This window comes from Taudactylus pleione, unplaced genomic scaffold, assembly GCF_031769625.1.
Source record: "Taudactylus pleione unplaced genomic scaffold, aTauple2 ptg000066l, whole genome shotgun sequence".
Lineage (NCBI taxonomy): Eukaryota > Metazoa > Chordata > Amphibia > Anura > Myobatrachidae > Taudactylus > Taudactylus pleione.
In genome coordinates this window covers 16144808-16163562 of record NW_028284468.1, presented here as the reverse complement: position 1 = coordinate 16163562, position 18755 = coordinate 16144808, and the positions used below count along the sequence as shown (strand labels likewise).

Below are 18755 nucleotides of genomic sequence, written 5' to 3'. Positions count from 1 at the left end.
CCATTTGGAAATGTATTTATCCGCAAAAGGGGTATGCAAAAGGTCAACCGTTTTTGAGGCTGGAACCGCTTACCCGGATTTTCCACGCCTCCTCTAAATGATCCACCTGACCAGATAGAGGAATTACAGTGGCAACACCCTTATCCTTAAAGAAGGCATATTTGGATTTAGCCACGGGGGATATGTAATAACCAAAGCCACACGGACTGCCCGTAGAAGGCCAGGTATATAGACTTTAGACCCAGACTACGCCTCCTTTGCACTAAGGGGCTCGTGTCTGAAAAAGTCAATAATGTCACCGTCATCAGACGTCATGTCTTTACCCGTCTGAGACCCGAAAGGCCGTTTAGAAGGCCGAAATGGTGACTCCCCCTGTAAAACGTCCATCAGGTGCTATACCATTTGGACAATAAATTCACCCACACAGGCTCCTGCGAGACCTGGGGGGGTGAAAAACAGGATACACTGGGGTACCATCAACTGTCCAGGGACCCCTGCATGTGATGAGACCACCACAGGCTGCGATAACCCGTAAGGGGAAACGCAGGGGGCGTTGCCCACAAAGGCTGTAAGCATCTTAGCCAGCCGAGGGCGGTCTCCTTTTTTGTGCAGGCACAGTGACAGAAATGGGGCGTGATATATAATACAACATGCCCTCCATAAACCCTCAGCGTCTACATATCCCTCCGCTAACTGCACATGATATCAGTACATTATAGCTGGAAGAGGATATCCTCGTTCACTTTCCGACATGAGGAGTGTGAACGGAGCGTATGTGACCTCCCACACAGAAAAACCAAGTTTACTGTGAGGTAATAAACACCCTGCGACACCGCACCGCAAGGGCTGTAGCAGAAGAACAGGGATAGGAAAAGGCTGACAGTAAGAAATGAAAGTACAGGCAAACAGCGCTAGCATTTAAGTCACATACAATGCACAGATCACAACCTGCATTACAAGCACTGCGATCAACTACACAGACCAGAGCCTGGTAGGAAACAGTGCTGCATACACGGACCTTAATTGAAGGAGAGGTATGCGGGGGACCCGGACCGCAATGGCATCTGTATCAGCTTCCAGCAGCGTTTGCCATCCCCAGCACATGTAGTGAGAAAATGGCCACCGAGGAGCAGAGAGAAGGCAGGGCCCGGGGGAGGAGCGCTGACACAGCCCGCTCAGACCGCTGTGGAATGGCACTGTGCAGCGGGGGAGACGCCGGCTGTGAGACAGGGAAGGCGTTCTCCCCTGGCGTGTTATTAACCCCTGGGACGCCGCGCTGTACCGCACATGCTGCGGCCCGCTGTCCCTGGTGGTCTAGTGGAAGGCGCAGGATCAGTACCTGGCCCCACGCGCAGCCGGTCCCCAGGGAGCCCCTGCCTGGGGACCAAACAGGACTGTGTTACCGGCGGGTGCCCACCGCGGGTCCCCGCCGCTTACCTTGTTCCCCGTGCATCCGGCCACAGTCCAGGTAGCCGTGGATCACCGCTAGCTGTGACCCCAGCTACCTACCAGCATCCCCGGATCGGTACCGGCGTTCTGGTACCGGCGGGGTGTAGGAGTGACAGCATGGACGTCAATACTGACTGTCCTATGCTGGAGCACTCTAGTTGTGCAGCCACAGCTGCGAAGAAATATTCAGGGGCCTTAAAAAGACCCCCCTCTGTACGGTGCGACTGGTCCGGCCAGGCACCTACGAAAACTGAGTGGCCTGAGGCTCGGGGGCGGGGTATAGGAGAGGGACCCCAGTGCATCCTGGGAGGCTGAAAATTTAACTCTGTGGTGCCTGGATGTCTGCCGCCATCGCCTATACCCAAGGTATCCTGTGGATACCCTATGGACCCTGAAGTAGAAAAAGAAGGTATTCTGTATTAAGAATATTAAAAATATATTAAATAAGTAATTGTTTCTTGTGTCCCAATTATTACTGTTTATCAAGTGGAATACTAACTCATCCTCATTCTACGTTTATTGTTATGCTTCAAATTTGAATTGGAGTCCTTATGTTAAGAGAAACAGATAATTCAGCAGATATGAAGTGGTACAGCCAGAAACTGGAGTGTGATACTTATAATACAAAGGGCATCTACTAAGTAACATTACTCTAATTGCTAAACAATGTTGCAATTCCAGTAACCACAACTGAGATTTATAAGAACATATCCTTGGCCACTAGATGTCACTATTGGCTAAAAGATCATATATTGCAATGGTACTCGTAATCTGTTGGTAATGTAAATCACTCGAGTCTCTGGAATATCGGTAAGAACACAGCGGCATATATAAATCACCCCTTGATGCAATATTATAATAAAAAAATGTATGGTGGTATGTTTGTGGTTCTTATCTTCTAATATCCAGTGAAATTGTAACATATAATACGATGCAAGATAATAAATTGCACTTCGTGAATATATTATCCACATAGAATTAAGTAATGCAGCAACTGATGACAATATTTCTTTGAATATAATTGCCTGGTAAGATACACTGAATAAATAAAACTCAGTGTACAATTGTGTTACTGTAATAAGACCCAATCCGAATTGTTATTACCAATTCAGACCGCAATTGTATGAACGCAGAAGATATATGAGCATTGATAATAAATATATTGTTCATATAGATGGAATGCAAAATGATCCAAACGCTGTGTTGATAATTTCAAGCCCTAAGTGTTGCATTCATTCAAGGTATATGTTCTAAATAGCCATATAATTTAAGTGTAGGTCAATTTGAGAACTATATTAGCTAATTAAGACCCCAAGCATTAGGTCAGCTCAGGTTTTGAATCCCTCTTGATCCAAGGAGTGTCAGTTAAATCATAAAATAAACCATTGAAATTATTTATTTATAAAACTGACAAGATCCTTGAGGATTAAATATAAGCTTAATGGCTATATTGAGTAGTCAAGGACATTGAGCAATATATCCGCTCAGGATTAGTGTTCCTATCAATCAATACTCCTGGCATACACACTGCATGTTATATTAAGACATGAACTTAACGCTGCTTATTCATTAGTAGGACCAGCAGTATCCATAAGTCTTTAGATACACATGAGCTTAATGGCTTGTATTAGATAATTTGGAACACAGGGCCTGATTCAGAGCCGGACGCTCTGACCAGAGCGCTCGCTCTGAATCAGTGCCCTCCTACCTTAAAATGGAGCGGCCTCCTGGCCGCTCGCATAGCTATGCGAGCGGCCAAAAAGATGGTCGCGATGGTCAAGACCATCGCGACCATCGGGCTTGCGACGAGACCCTTGTGGTAGGGTCTCGTTGCCGCAAGCCCTGGAGTGATTTTGGCTCTATCAGAGCCAAAATCACTCCCACTGACGTCACTAGTGATGTCAGTGGGGCCGGACTCAGACGGTAGGCGTTCCCATGGGAACGCCTCCGTCTGGCAACCACGCCCCCGGCACGCCCACTAAAGGGGGCGTGCTGTCAGTCACCATCGACAGCACGCCCCCTTTAGTGTGAGACCCATAACGATGGCTTGGCCGTCGTTATTTGGGTCTCGCGCATGCGCACGACGGAGCTCCCTCCGTCGTGCGCATGCGCATTGGGGGAACATCGACCCGCTTGCGAGCGTCCTGTGCTCGCGAGCGGGTCTGAATGACCCCCACTGAGCAATATATTAGCTCAAAATTAGTGTTCCTAGCTGACGGTACTGCTGACAAATACACAGCGTATTATGTTAAGATATGCACCAAGCGCTGTTAAATCTAAACAGTGCTATATGACAACATACTGAATAAACAAATAGATCGAGCGCTGTTTGTTCTGAATAGCGCTGCAACATAATAGGATTAGTTAGATAATATGGAACACTGAGCAGTATGTCAGCTCAAAATTTGTGTTCCTAACTGACTGTGCTGCTGGCATACACACAGCGTGTTGTGTAAGGATATACACCAGACGCTGTTTAATCTCAGCAGCACTATATCACGAAAAGGGTAGGTACATCAATTATATTACTGTTGGCGTGCATAATGAATTAACATATAAAATGAACGCTGTTTGTTCTAAATAGCGCTACAGCATAACAAGAATAGGTTGAGCAGTTAAATAATGATACAATTATGTTTGGGAGACACACATCGGAGTAGTGAAAACTACTCCCACCGCCGACGTACATTTCATATTTACAAGTTTTATCAAGGCTTACAAATAATGACATTTGCAAATTGTTAAGTTGAGGTATTTTTGATATTTGATCATTACATACCTACTAGTGCAAAAGTTTTCCTACATCCCCTTCTACCCTTTTTGATGCTGTATCATCTTTCCAAGACATTAACCACAGGGCTCACGTACAACTATGGATGCTGCTGATGCCTTAGAAGCCAAGATTCCAGTATCCACTGCAGCTCCTCCCAGATAGGACGCTGCTTCCTGTATATGGGAAATATTCATCAATTCTCTGGTAACATTTGGTAGGGAATTTTCCAATGCCCCAAATCCATTCTTCAACTGCTTTAGTTACCCAGGCTCCAGCTATAGCCGGACGGGTAACCGCTCCAGATGATGAAAAAAAAAAAAAAAAAATCGCCTTAAGACAAGCTTCAATCATTTTATCTGCGGATTCCTTCAGATAAGAAGCTGATGTAGCTGATGAAGAAGGCAATGTAGCCTTTATCAGATGCGTTACATGAGCATCCACAGTAGGAGGTACCTCCCACTTAGTGCATACCAAAGGTGGGAATGGGTACAATGATTTTATTCTCTTATCAATATAAAATAGCTTATCCGGGTTCCCCCATGTCTCCTCAATAAGCTCAGTGAGCTGTTCAGAATCAGGAAATACCGTTTTGACCACCTTTCAGTGGTGTTTAAACATTGGATGCTGCTTACTATGAGTTGGTTCATCATCCTGAATATCTAGGACTGATCTAACTGTCTTCACCAAAGAAGTAACATCCACAGTCGATGGATGACCTTCCTCTCCAGAAGTAGATCCTGGAGAGGAATCCTGTACATCATCAGACTCCTCTGATGATGCGTCTGAATCCATATGTTGAACAGACTGAGATAAAGACAACTTACGTTTAGGTGCTTTAGTCACTACCGGTCTGTTAGCAACATTAGCTGGCTCCATATTCTGATTAAAATGGCTATCAACATTCTTAATATAGGAATGCCCATGAGGTGAAAACAGATGTGGACACACCATCCAAGGAGGCATCGTTGGAGTAGCCAAATGATCCACCACCTGCATAATAACCTGGGACAAAGAAGCAACGTAAGATGGCTCTTGTCCAACAGGTAAACTGGACTGGTAAGGTGGCTCTTTAAAACAAACAGCACACAAGCTCTCCTTTATGTCCTGTGAGGACACATATGCCGTACATGATTTATATGAAACCAACACAGGTGGGGTGGCTCCCCCTCCTGCTTCCCTTTATCTTTAGACATGCTTAAAGTAAAGGCAACAATCGCAAAGTAATGTGACAGCCTTCACAAATTCTAAATGAGTGTGAAGCACTCAGAAAGAAGTAATAATGACAGTTATAATTGACAGAAAGAAATCATAGTCAGTGAGCAGCTAGCAACAGTCACATACAATGCATATGTAATATAATTACAATGGGCTCAAAATCAACTACAGCAACACAAAGTAATAGTAATAGTAGTAGGATATAGAGAGCTGTATACCTTGACCAAAGGAGAGGTATACAGGGAGACTGATCCAGACCCTCCTGAGACCAACAGCTACCAGGTGCACCCCGTGGACCGTGAGCGTCTCAAACACGTGCAGGGTAGGCGGAGCAACTCAGGCACGCAAAACCTATTTATCAGGGCTGCATCTGGGGGAGAAGCTGCGGGGGAGCTGTATACCTTGACCAAAGGAGAGGTATACAGGGAGACTGATCCAGACCCTCCTGAGACCAACAGCTACCAGGTGCACCCCGTGGACCGTGAGCGTCTCAAACACGTGCAGGGTAGGCGGAGCAACTCAGGCACGCAAAACCTATTTATCAGGGCTGCATCTGGGGGAGAAGCTGCGGGGGAGCGCCTACCTCCCCTAAGCTGCATTAACCAACCGGGTACGCTGGCCTCGTAAAGAACAATAAGTGATTATTCCAAGTATATGTGAATTGGCCAGTACAAAATTAATAAATAATAAGCTTATCTGAACCATATTGTAGCCATGTCCAATATATCAGGAACTATAAATAAGGCCAGTTACCAGTTATCTTTATTGAGAGAAATGTGAAATAAAGGTAACTGCAGATAATAATCCTGCTATATAACAAAAGTATTTAGGAATAGTCACACGTACAATATAGATTTCAGATATCTCATGTGCAAGCTGTAAGGAACAGACACAGCTTCTACAAATCATTTGTCCGGAAACAGAAGTGCTCCACCTTGTGTTGTCATCAAAATGCCATCATGTTGATATCTAGTTGTCCCTACCATTCCACTAGCTATTTCTTTAACTCTAGATGGAGGGACCATTCACCAGGATGAAGAGTTTGTCTGCTGTGGAAAATTTCTTCTGATACGATGGGTGTTAAGTTGGTTGGTTTTGCTCTACCCAACATATGACCCTGCTGTTCTCCCTCATGACCAGGGCACTTTTGGTACTCGTTAGGTTATTTATATATGCAACATCTGAGTATCTCGATTGCTCTTACTTGCAAGAACTGGTGTCTGCCGACCAGAGCATTGAAAAACGCTCTATGCTCCCCCAGTCTTGCAGACTGACATTTATCACTATTGTCCAGGTCCATATAGTAAACATGCGACTACTCTTGAGATAGTCTCCATTCAGCCACAAGCGGAACTATAGACGCACAACTACGGATATAGGGCCTGATTCAGTAAGAAAAACGCAGGCAGCTTTGCAATTGCATCCTTGCAATAATGCAAATGCAGCAGAAAGTGTATGACACCCCCTGCTGCATTTGCGATCCCAGCACTGCGACCTCCTGGGAACACCATCGCGACTATCGGTGATCGATTGTCAGGATCAACATCACGACCATCAGTGATAGATGGTCACGATAGTGGACGGCCGGGCAGCTGAGTAAGCCTCAGCTTACTCAGCCTGGCCGGCTTGCAAGCCCGGGATACTGCATTGATGAATGCAGATCCTGGGCTTGCCACTCCTGAAAAACGGGACAGATACGCCTGCGTTTCTGGGAGCAGTGCCTGACCCCACCACCGCCCCCTTAAATGCATCTGCCTGTAATCAGGCAGAGGCATTTAAGGGCTAGCGTGTGTTAGCAGGAACCATTCTGCACTCGCAGAATGGGTCCTGCGCATGCGCAGATTCCGATAACTACTTGCCTGCACTGATGAATTAGCCCTATAGTTTGGAGAGCTGATTGGTCAAGTGCTGGCGAAAGTTGTTCCACTTTCAAATCAAGAGTATTTAGGCAACTGTAAGAACACCCTCTGCTGACAAGTGTCAAACTAAAGGCCCAAGAAGATCATCCATTGAGAAGGAGTCAGGATGGAGAATCAAACCAAAAGCCTCCAAAAAATTTACAAGAAGGATGTATATTTTTCTTGTATACAGACATCCTCCAGGTAAATAAGGACAGTCTCACCACCCACGGATCCAAGAAAACAGCCATAACTTCCATGAACTTTGTGTATACCCTCTGTACTGTGGCTAGGCCGAATGGTAGGGCCCAAAATTTAAAGTGACAAGATGGAACCGTCAAGCCTGAGCAAACACTGGTGATCCCTCCCACATTGGAACAGGAAATATGCATCAGTATTGACATCTATGAACTCATCCCATTTAATGGTGCAGATAACAGTTAGCATGAGCTCCATCTTGAACTTGTCCACCCTCAATAAGCCATTTAGGTTTTTCAAGTTTAATAGGTTAGGAAAAGAAATCATCTGGTTTCTGATCCAAAAGAGATTTGCGTAAAAATCCAAATCTTTCTTCTTTTTGAGACTGGAGTAACTACTTTGGTGTAAGAAGCAATGGAATGGCTTACCTTAGGGCAAAATGTTGTTTTATCTACGAGAAGACCTGTAAGTGAAAAAGCGCATTGATAGAACTTCAGGAGCTCTCCTGAAAGAGAAACAGATAGGCCACCACAACAGGACACCACCTTCCCATCATGCCAATTGTTTGTAGGAAGGCTTTTGAGCACCTTGCTACAGCCTTCCCCAAAGAGTGGAGTACAGACTCTTCACCTTCTTGCAGGTACGAAAAGGAGTAAAAATGAGGATTGTTTGGTCTAGGAGCACTGACAAGGAGAAAAGAACTCTATCCGCAGTGGCTGGAAAAATTATTTTATCCAGTTCAGGACCAAAAAGGACCTTACCAGAGTATGGAAGGAATACCATAGCCATCTTGGATGTGGACGTCTGCCTACGAAGAATGAGTGCACAGCATACAGAGTCTGCTAAAAATTATATTTAAAGATCTAAAGAAGTCACATATCAAAGGTGGCCTTGCCCAAATACTCAAGAGTTCAAATCCGGCTTGTCAGAACCTAGGCCATGAGCCATTTGTACCAACTATGTCTCCACAACCTTATTGATCCAAGCCAAAGCTAATCTGGGTCTAAGGGAGGCCCCTGCCACAGTGTTAACAGTTTTAAAGCAGCCCTCAATTTTCCAATACATGCTATCCCGTAGGTAGCAGTGTTTGGAATCATAATGTTGGTGGTCTTTGAGATGAAAACTATGAGCATCAACATTAGGCAGCAATCCTCATTTCACCATAACAATGGCAGGTAGAAGACAGAAGTACTGTAATAATATGAGATATGGTAAGAACTTACCCTTGTTATCTCTATTTCTACGAAGTCCATAGGGTTCCACAGGATACCTTGGGGTATAGGTGTGACGTCAGTCGCAGGGCACCAAAGAGTTAAGCTTTCAGCCTCCCAGGATGCACTAGGTCCCCCTCCTATACCCCGCCCCCGGGCCAAGGCACCTCAGTTAGTTACCAAGCCATAGGCCGGAGGAGGAGAAGGAAGAGAGGGAACAAAGATCTGGACACATACAAGAATCACATTCTCACCAGAGGGAGACGGAAAACCGGTGACCAGAGCAAAGCCCATCTGCAGCACAGGTGCGACAGGGCGGGAGTCCTGTGGAACCCTATGGACTTCGTAGAAATAGAGATAACAAGGGTAAGTTCTTACCATATCTCATATTTTCTACTTCAGGGTCCATAGGGTATCCACAGAATACCTTGGGGATGTCCCAAAGCAGTATCCTTTAAGGGTGGGGACGCTCCTGTGCAGAAAGGAGAATCCGCCGCCCGAAGGAAGCATCCTGAGAGGCGAAGGTGTCAAACCTGTAATACCTCACGAAGGTATGGACAGAAGACCACGTAGCAGCCTTGCAGATCTGAACTGCCGAGGCACCACGTCGAGCTGCCCACGAAGGACCCACAGACCTAGTGGAATGAGCCTTCAGAGAAGGAGGGACCGGTAGGCCTTCATGAAGATAAGCTTCAGAAATAGCCATACGGATCCAGGCTGCCAAAGTTTGCTTTGAAGCAGGCCAACCCTTTTTACGGAAGCCATAGAGGACAAACAAAGCGTCCGACTTCCTAAACGAAGAAGTGCGGTCAACATAAGTCCTTAAGGCCCGCACAACATCCAAAGAGGCCTCACCCATGGAAAGACCCGGTGAGTTAAAGGCCGGAACAACTATTTCCTCGTTAACATGAAACTGGGAAACAACTTTGGGAAGAAACTCGGGCCGAGTGCGGAGCACTGCCCTGTTCCCATAAAAAACCAAGAAAGGGGGTCTACAAGAAAGAGCCCCTAACTCAGAAACACGTCTGGCCGAAGCAATGGCCAGAAGGAAAACAGTCTTAGCTGTTAGCCATTTAAGATCCACTGAGCCCAGTGGTTCAAACGGCGGTCCTTGGAGAGCCCTCAGGACCACAGCCAAATCCCAAGGCGCCACAGGTGGAACAAAGAGCGGCTGAATGCGGAGAACACCCTGCATAAAGGTGCGCACATCCAGGATTGTAGCAATCCTACGGTGAAACCAGACAGATAGGGCCGAAACCTGTACCTTCAAAGAAGCAAGGCGAAGCCCATGATCTAGTCCCGCTTGCAGGAAGGCGAGAATCCGAGACAGACGAAACTCCCGCGGTGCATAACCTCTCGGTCGACACCACTGGAAGAACGTATGCCACACGCGATGGTAGATCCTCGCGGAAGACGGTTTCCGAGCTCGTAACATGGTACGCACCACAGAGCTGGAAAACCCCCGGGACCTCAGCATGGCCGTCTCAACAGCCACGCCGTCAAAGACAGCCGAGTCAGGTCCGGGTGAAGGCAAGGACCCTGAGACAGAAGGTCCGGTCGAAGTGGCAACCGCAGAGGACTGTCCACGGACAGACCCTGAAGGTCTGAGAACCAGTGCCGTCTGGGCCACGCGGGAGCTATCAACAGGAGCGTCCCTCCTTCCTGTTTGAATTTCCGGATTACCCGTGGAAGAAGGGAGACCGGAGGGAACAGGTATGCGAACCGGAACGTCCACCGGACGGACAGAGCATCCACCAGAGACGCCCCTTCGTCTCTTGTGCGAGACCCGTACACCGGCAACTTGTTGTTGTGCCGGGACGCCATGAGGTCGATTTCTGGAAGACCCCACCTGTCCACCAGTAGTTGAAAAACGTCCGGGTGCAGGGACCATTCCCCGGGATGAACGTCCTGGCGACTTAGAAAGTCCGCCTCCCAATTTAGCACTCCCGGGATGAAGACCGCTGATATGGCCGGAAGATTGCGCTCCGCCCAAACCAGGATCCGAGAGACCTCTACGAGAGCCGCCCGACTGCGAGTTCCTCCTTGCCTGTTTATGTAGGCCACGGTGGTAGCGTTGTCCGACTGGACCTGCACCGGGCGACCCTGGAGAAACCGCTGTGCCTGCTGGAGAGCATTGAAGACCGCACGGAGTTCCAAGATATTTATTGGAAGCTCCGCTTCTGTTGGCGTCCACCTGCCCTGGAACAAGTGTGGACCCGAAACTGCTCCCCAGCCCCGAAGACTGGCGTCCGTTGTCAACAGGACCCAATTTGGAACCCAGAACGGACGTCCCTTGTTGAGGTGGGTCGTCTGTAACCACCACGCAAGGGACAGGCGAACCTCCTGGGTGAGCACAATCGTCTGGGACTTCAGAGACTGAGGCAGCCCGTTCCACTTGGACAGGATCAGGTGCTGCAGAGGTCTGGAGTGAAACTGGGCGTATTCCACCATGTCGAACACCGACACCATGGAGCCCAGTAACCTCATCGCCGAGTGTAAGGACACCCGGCGGCTGTGCAGGCAACTGCGCACCCTTGACTGTAAAGCCGAGATCTTGTCCTCCGTCACGAAGATCCTTTGCTGTCCCGAGTCCAATAAGGCTCCAAGATGCAGAATCCTCCGAGACGGGATTAGAGTGGACTTCTGCCAGTTGATTAGCCAGCCGAGCCGTTGCAGCAGAGCAATGGTCAGGTCCAAGTGGCGTAACAGGAGCTCTGGAGATCCTGCCACCAATAACAGGTCGTCCAAATACGGCAACATGCGGACTCCCTGCAGCCGCAGAGAAGCCGCCATGACCGCCATCACCTTGGTGAAAACACGTGGTGCTGTTGCCAGGCCAAAAGGTAACGCCCGAAACTGGAAGTGGTCGCAGCGGATTGCAAACCTGAGGAACTGTTGATGGCGCAAAAGAATAGGGACATGCAGGTAAGCGTCCTGTATGTCCAATGACACCAAGTAGTCCCCAGGTTCCAGCGCCAGAATGATGGACCGTAGGGTCTCCATCCGAAACTTCGGGACCCGCAAAGACTTGTTGAGTGCTTTGAGGTTGAGAATCGGACGATATGACCCATTGGGTTTCTGTACCAAAAATAGATTTGAATAGAAACCCTGGCCCCTCTGGGAGAATGGAACAGCCACTATAACTCCAGCCTGGAGCATAGTGTGCAATACCTTCCGCAGCTCCGTAGCCTTGTTCCGGTCTGATGGGAGACCCGTGGTGAAGAAGCGAGCCGGGGGTCTGTGCCGGAAGGAGAGGGCGTATCCGTGGGAAACCACCTCCAGAACCCAAGTGTCTGTCGTAGTGGTCGACCAACACTGGGCGAACTGTAGCAGGCGGCCTCCCACCCTGGGATCCCCCAAAGGGAGGCCCGGACCGTCAGGCCGCAGGCTTGTCATCTGGCTTGGGGGCCGGACGTCTGGTACTCCATGCCTGTTTCCGGGGCTTGACCGATTTCTTAGGGCCAGCCTGTCGAGGAAACGACTGTGGTTTGGGCCTGCCCTGGGCCCTAGATGACCGAAAGGACGATGGTCCCGAACCAGAAGGAGCAGCGGCCGACGGGAGACAAGCAGATTTGGCTGCCGCCAGCGTGGCCACAATCTTATCCAGATCCGGACCGAAGAGAACTTCTCCGGTAAACGGCAACGCTTCCAGACCTTTCTTGGAATCTGCGTCCGCCTTCCAGGATCGCAGCCACAAGGTGCGACGAGCAGCTACCGCTGCTGAAGAAATTCTAGACACCAGAGTACTAATGTCTAGAGCCGCCTCGTTGATGTAGGTGGCCGAATCACGGAGATTGCCAATCAACTCCGCCTGTTCGGCCGGACAGTCGGATTCAAAAGAAGCCTCTAATGAATCCGCCCAGCGCTCCATCGCTCTGGCAACCCAGCAAATGGCCATAGCCGGCCGTGCTGCCCCCCCTGCAAGGGAATAAGCGGACTTCAGGCAGATTTCTACCTTGCGGTCCGTAGCATCCTTAAGGGAGGACATGGATGGCATCGGCAATGTGGCACTACGGACAAGACGGGTCACGTGAGAATCCACCTGTGGAGGGGATTCCCACTTAGCAAAATAATTATCCGCGAACGGATAAGCCACCGCCAGGCGTCTCTGCGGCTGGTATCTTTTGCCAGGTTGTTTCCACGCCTCCTCTAAATGGTCCACCAACTGACCCGAAAGAGGAAAGACTGTGGCATCGCCCTTCACATCTTTGAAAAAGGCATACTTAGATTTAGCCGCTGGGGGAACTTCGTCCTCAATCACCAAGGCTGTGCGGACCGCCCGAATAAGTCCAGGAATATATACTTTGGACTTAGCATCAGCGTCCTTAGTATGGAGAGGTTCCTGATCGTAAGGATCCAGAATCTCCCCATCATCAGCCGTCCCTTCGTCATCCTCATAAGGAGCGGACAGAGACGCCACCGGCCTTTTATGAGGCCGCATTCACAGACTCCCCTTGCAACACATCCGACAAGTGCTGTACAGAACTCGTCAGGGAGTTAACCCACGCTGGCTCCTGAGAACCCGGGAGCGGGGAAATAGGGAGACTGTGGGGTACCACCAATTGTCGTGGGAACCCCTGCATGGGTGACGACACCACAGACTGCTGGGACAAACCCATCGGAGTAAACGCGGGCTGCGGAGCTAACTGGCCCACTAAAGCTGTTAACGCCTGAGCGAAACAAGCCCAGGGCGGCTCCTGTACCGGTGCTGTAACCGTAATAGGCCGCGCCATGGACAAACACTGCCGGCAAAGGCCCTCCGCGCTACCCTCCCCCTCCGCTAATGGTACTTTGCACGTGGTACACTGTAGCCGGAGGGGAAAATCACTTTCAGACATGATGGCACCACGTATGTGACCTCTCTCACCAATTAAGTATTAAATAGGCGAGAGACCACCCTGCAGCACCGCACCACAAGGGCTTTAGCAGAAGAACAGGGACAGTAATAAAGCTGACAGTTTAGAGAAGAAAAGTTACAGGCAGCGCTAGCACAGTCACATACAATGCAGAGAAATAACAATTCCTGCACTAACAGCGCTGATCACTCAACTACACAGACACAGGGCCTGGTAGGACACAGCGCTGCATACACAGACCTGAGCCACAGCGGAGGAGAGGTATGCGGGGGGACCCAGACCACGATGCTTCCGTCCAGCGCTTCCAGCAGCGTTCACCATGCGTTCTTGAGAAGATGGCCGCCGAGGAGCAGAGAGGAGGCTGGCCTGGGGGAGGAGCGCTGCCACAGGACCAGTCGGCAGCATGCAGAGAGGGCTGTGTGCAGCGGGGGAGGCGCCGGCTGTGAGACAGGGAAGGCGCGCTCCCCTGGCATGCATTTAACCCCTGGGACGCCGCAGCGCTACCGCTCTGCTGCGGTCCGCTGTCCCAGGGGGTAGTGGAAGCGCAGGTTGGTCGCCTGGCTCCACGCTGCAGCCAGTCCCCAGGGAGCCCCCTGCCTGGGGACTTAGGACCATGTGATCAGCGGGGACCCACCGCGGGACCCCGCTGCTTACCTCTGTCCCCCTTGAATCCGGCCATGGTCCGGAGCATCTGGGGTCACCGCTAGCTGTGACCCCAGACGCCCACCAGCATCCCCGGATCAGTACCGGCGTTCTGGTACCGGCGGGGTGTAGGGAAGACAGCATGGACGTCAGGACTGACTGTCCATGCTGTTCATCCAGATGTGCAGCTACAGCTGCATGAAGAAAAAGCTTCAGGGGCTCTTCTAGCCCCCACTCCAACAGGTGCACCCGACTCCGGCCGGGCACCAAACTAAACTGAGGTGCCTTGGCCCGGGGGCGGGGTATAGGAGGGGGACCTAGTGCATCCTGGGAGGCTGAAAGCTTAACTCTTTGGTGCCCTGCGACTGACGTCACACCTATACCCCAAGGTATCCTGTGGATACCCTATGGACCCTGAAGTAGAAAGTTAGATACCTGTAGTCTTGGTCCACCTTTCAGCTAGCATGTCCTCCATCTGAGCATTAGATGGAAAATAAATCATTATTATCTGTTTCTATATCTATTTATCCAGTTAAGCGTTTGTAATCTCAAACGCCACAAGGTCCCCGATTTCTAGAGTCTGTCTGACGTACTAGGTCATCCACTCCAGGCTTCATTATTATAAAGCAATTACTATTTAACAGCTATTTGTAATTGCAACAGAGGGTAAAAGTAAAGAAAACAATAATTTACCACTAAGTAGCCATATTTTTTATGTCTCCCCAACATTAAAGTATTTATCTATCTTTATAAAGAGTCATACATCCATTTAGCCAATCAGGTAAACCCACCTTGAAGTCCCATATAGTCATTGCACCGTCAATGCCTGTAGTACAGAACTTGCGGCAGTCAGATTTATCCCCATCATATATAGACACTTGGCTGTGAGGCAGAAATGGAACAGGAATTACAAGATAAGTACATGTTGAAAGATTTCTGTATTCCACATAAAAGTAAAAAAAGTTCATATGCAGTGGTAGCTATCCTTTGATACTAGCTTAGTATCATTCTTTTAATTGTCCGCAATGTGCATTCTTTAATCAGTATTCATGAGATTTGATTTATTATTTAATGAATACCTTTATTTTACAGTAGTCTACAAATTTAGTGCATTACAGCTGTAAAATTAGTCATTAGAAAATAAACACGTTTTATCTTAGCACTGTCACATCACCATAACTCAATCCATAGGAATTGCATGCAGACCTACCAAAAAATAATCCAATACATGGGCTAACCCCTTCATGACCAAGGGTAATATCTACCTTCATGACTAATATTCCATGTTATAGTCTGCTTGTGTCAGTTACACATTACATTTTTTTTTTACCTCAGTGAATTTCATAATGGTTTTTATTTATCTTGGACAGATAGGGTTAAATCAAATAAACATCTTTATTGTAAATGCAGTACACTAATGCTGCGTACACACTATGCAATATGTCATTCCATCAGCAGACAAACGACATATCACATAGTGCATCACTGGGTGTGTATAGAAGAAATGTCTGTGAATGATGTTGTTCAGAATATCTGATCGGCTGTGCAGCACCATATATCGGTACATCTGGCTGTCTGTACGGCTGACCAATCCATATGCTGGCCCAGGAACCGCCGACAATTACGTCACTACTGGTTCCTGTGACCAAACATGTCGGTTCCGTATTGGAAAATGTGTATGTACAATATAGTTTGTGCATACCACTAACCAAACCATTGGATCAGTCAGCCCAATGGGAGGCTGGACGATCAATTACTCCGGTGTGAACCCACCTTAACATAATGGTAATTTTGTAAATGAAACCTTTGAAGGTTAACAAACTATTATTTAAAGACATATCATAATTTAAGTACATACTTGAGAACATCACTATTGGGAAGTAACAGGAATTATTGCAATAGAGGAAATCAAGGCCTCGCCACTGAGCTTATACTGTATAGCGCTAACATTGATTGGATTGCAGATTAATCTGTTCTGTAAAAACAAGCCCCATATTCAGTGCTATTGGTTTCAAAGCAAGAAGAAAAAAGAAAAGAAAAAGATACAAATAAGAATATAGGCAACAACGTGTTACTGCCTTTATAGTTCATGTTCTGTGCAAAACCTAGCTGGATAATCCTAAATGCTTGCGAATTTCAGTCTAATCTTAGGTTATCTTTCAGCCAGAACACTAGTGGTACACTAGTTCAAAATGACCCTCTTCAGTCATACCACCACTTCTTGCTGATTGATAATCCTAGCCAGGGTCATGCGGTCAGGGTAGGCAGAGCTTCCCTGTCATACTCCCTCACCTATCATACTTCCTGTCATGCTCCAGAGTTTTGATATAAAAACTGTGTTTTATACATGTGTGCCTCCCCAGCCATTGACCTCACTGCACGTCAATGGTACTAGCTCTATTACAGGTAAAAACATGGCTTTTCCTTAAGATTCCACTCTCTGCTCCGTTAGTGCCATGGCTAAGTTTTCCTTACCCACTTCACCTATGCCAACTAGTTTAAACCTACGTAATGCTGTTCTGGTGCAGAGTCTCCAGTGCAGTGTTGCGATCCTCTGTAGTTGCTCTCTTGTCCATGTTTCTAAAGCGCTCCATGGCAGAAATATTGCGCTGGGTGCTCTGCTTTGGAATGTCCAGTTTCGAAACAAAGGTTAATGAACCATGGTCATCGTAGGTAAAAAGCATTGGGCAACAATCATGACCCTAAATTAAGAAAATTTAAGTTACACATTTGTAAAAAATAAAACCAAATTCAGAAATCATGTTTCTTAACTTTATTCAAAAGGGTAGAATTTCCATTCCTCCCAGAGATTTCTATAAATTTCTTCAAATCAGACACTGGATTCAATCTTTTCCTACCCTGGTAGACTCGACTGGTACTATGCTCCCCCCAATGTTCTCTCCCGTATATCTTCTTCGGCATCTCGCAAAGGGGGAATATCTTTTTGGTACTCTTATATTGTCGGCAGGAGAACCGGATAAGTCACAACCCATTTTGAAATGGGAACATCATCTGAATATATGTTTAGACTCGCATGTATGGTCCCAACTATTTTTTTCTGTTTTTAAAATGTCTAGATGTATTTCACATATTGAAATGTATATGAAACTGTTCTACCGTATTTACTGGACTCCTGACAGATTGAACAAAATATGCCCTTCTCAATTTAAATTGTGTTGGCGTGCATGTGGCCAAGTTGAAGAGCTTTTACATGTTTTTTGGCATTGCCCAGTTATATGCCTCCTTTGGTTGGAGGTGGAGGATTTAATCCTGAAGGTTACCGGCCTACGGCTGACCCTAACCTCCTCTACTGCTCTCTTACATATATTCCATGATGACATCCCAGTTCAACATAGATATTTTATTAGTCACGTTTTTATTGCTACTACAGCAGCTATTGCTCAGTTTTGGAAGCAGGATAAACCCCCACCCCTTCTGTTGGTTAAGTCCAAGCTTAATTATAGTTTTTTTTGATGGAGACTCTAAACTGCCCTTATTCTTCTTCTGCCAATTCCCCAATTATAAAGTGGTTTAGCTGGCATCAGTTTATTGCGGAGGGCCCATGCCTTCCAGTTAATGCACATTGATACTTTTGTATGTTTGAACTGTATGATAGGTTAAAAGTATTTTCTACCAATTGTGTATGTTATATACGGATTTTGGTCTTTTTATTGTTTTAAATTATTGTTTTGAAGTGCCTATTTATCTGTACCCCCTAACCCTGCCCTGTGTTTTTTTCCCCCTCCCTTTTTCTGTATCCCTTTTTTTTTTTTTTTTTTTTTAAATAAAGAAAACCTCAATAAAAACTAATATTTAAAAAAAAAAAAAAAAAAAAAAGAAGAAGGGTAGAATTAATCAGTTGCAAACTAGGTTGCACAACTTTTTAACATGGATAAAAACAGCCACTATTTTTTCTTATTCAATTAGAAATCCGTTACGTTAACATTGTGGGTTTCAATGGTAGTTCATACGGCTTTTAGCCCCCACCTCCAGAATAGGTGAAAAATCCTAATTCTAATGTAAAAATTACAGAAAATAGTGCAATACCCCAGGGAGGCTGAGTACAAGATCCCAGCGCACACAATACTGGCGCTGGAATGCCGACTAGAAAGAAATCTGCATAGATCACAAAGCTGCCTACATGTCCCCACTCAACTTGAGCAGCCCATTACTATCCATCTAGCCGCAAGTGAAGATGCTTACAACTGTGAATCACTTGTAGATGTGTACGCTCGGTTACAGAGCACACACACAGTGAAAATCACATGACCCGTCTGGGAAACGGACTTGCATGCAAATCTCCATCAGCCCCTATATCTCAAAGCTGGCCAGACATCACTGCATAGAGGTCATACAAAGCATTTCTACTTATAAATATAATAGATTAGCAGCCAGTCAGCCAAATAGTTGTGTGGTTGGATCAAAAATCTGTCAATGTACTGTACGTGAGAAAACGATAAAACAACATTTTACATTAATACTAGGACACTATAGTATTGTAATAAAGTATATA

General features: G+C 47.1%; 1 protein-coding gene across 1 annotated transcript in view; it reads right to left on the bottom strand.

Moving 5' to 3' along the window:
* ARPC1A (actin related protein 2/3 complex subunit 1A) overlaps positions 1-18755 on the bottom strand; it is a 40448-nt gene that overhangs the window by 8787 nt on the left and 12906 nt on the right. The window contains exons 8-9 of the mRNA XM_088466686.1: positions 16751-16944; positions 15034-15124 (exon numbers count right to left, since the gene is read on the bottom strand). Of these exons, the coding sequence (XP_088322812.1) occupies positions 15034-15124; positions 16751-16944 (285 nt within the window). The remainder of the gene's footprint in view (positions 1-15033; positions 15125-16750; positions 16945-18755) is intronic.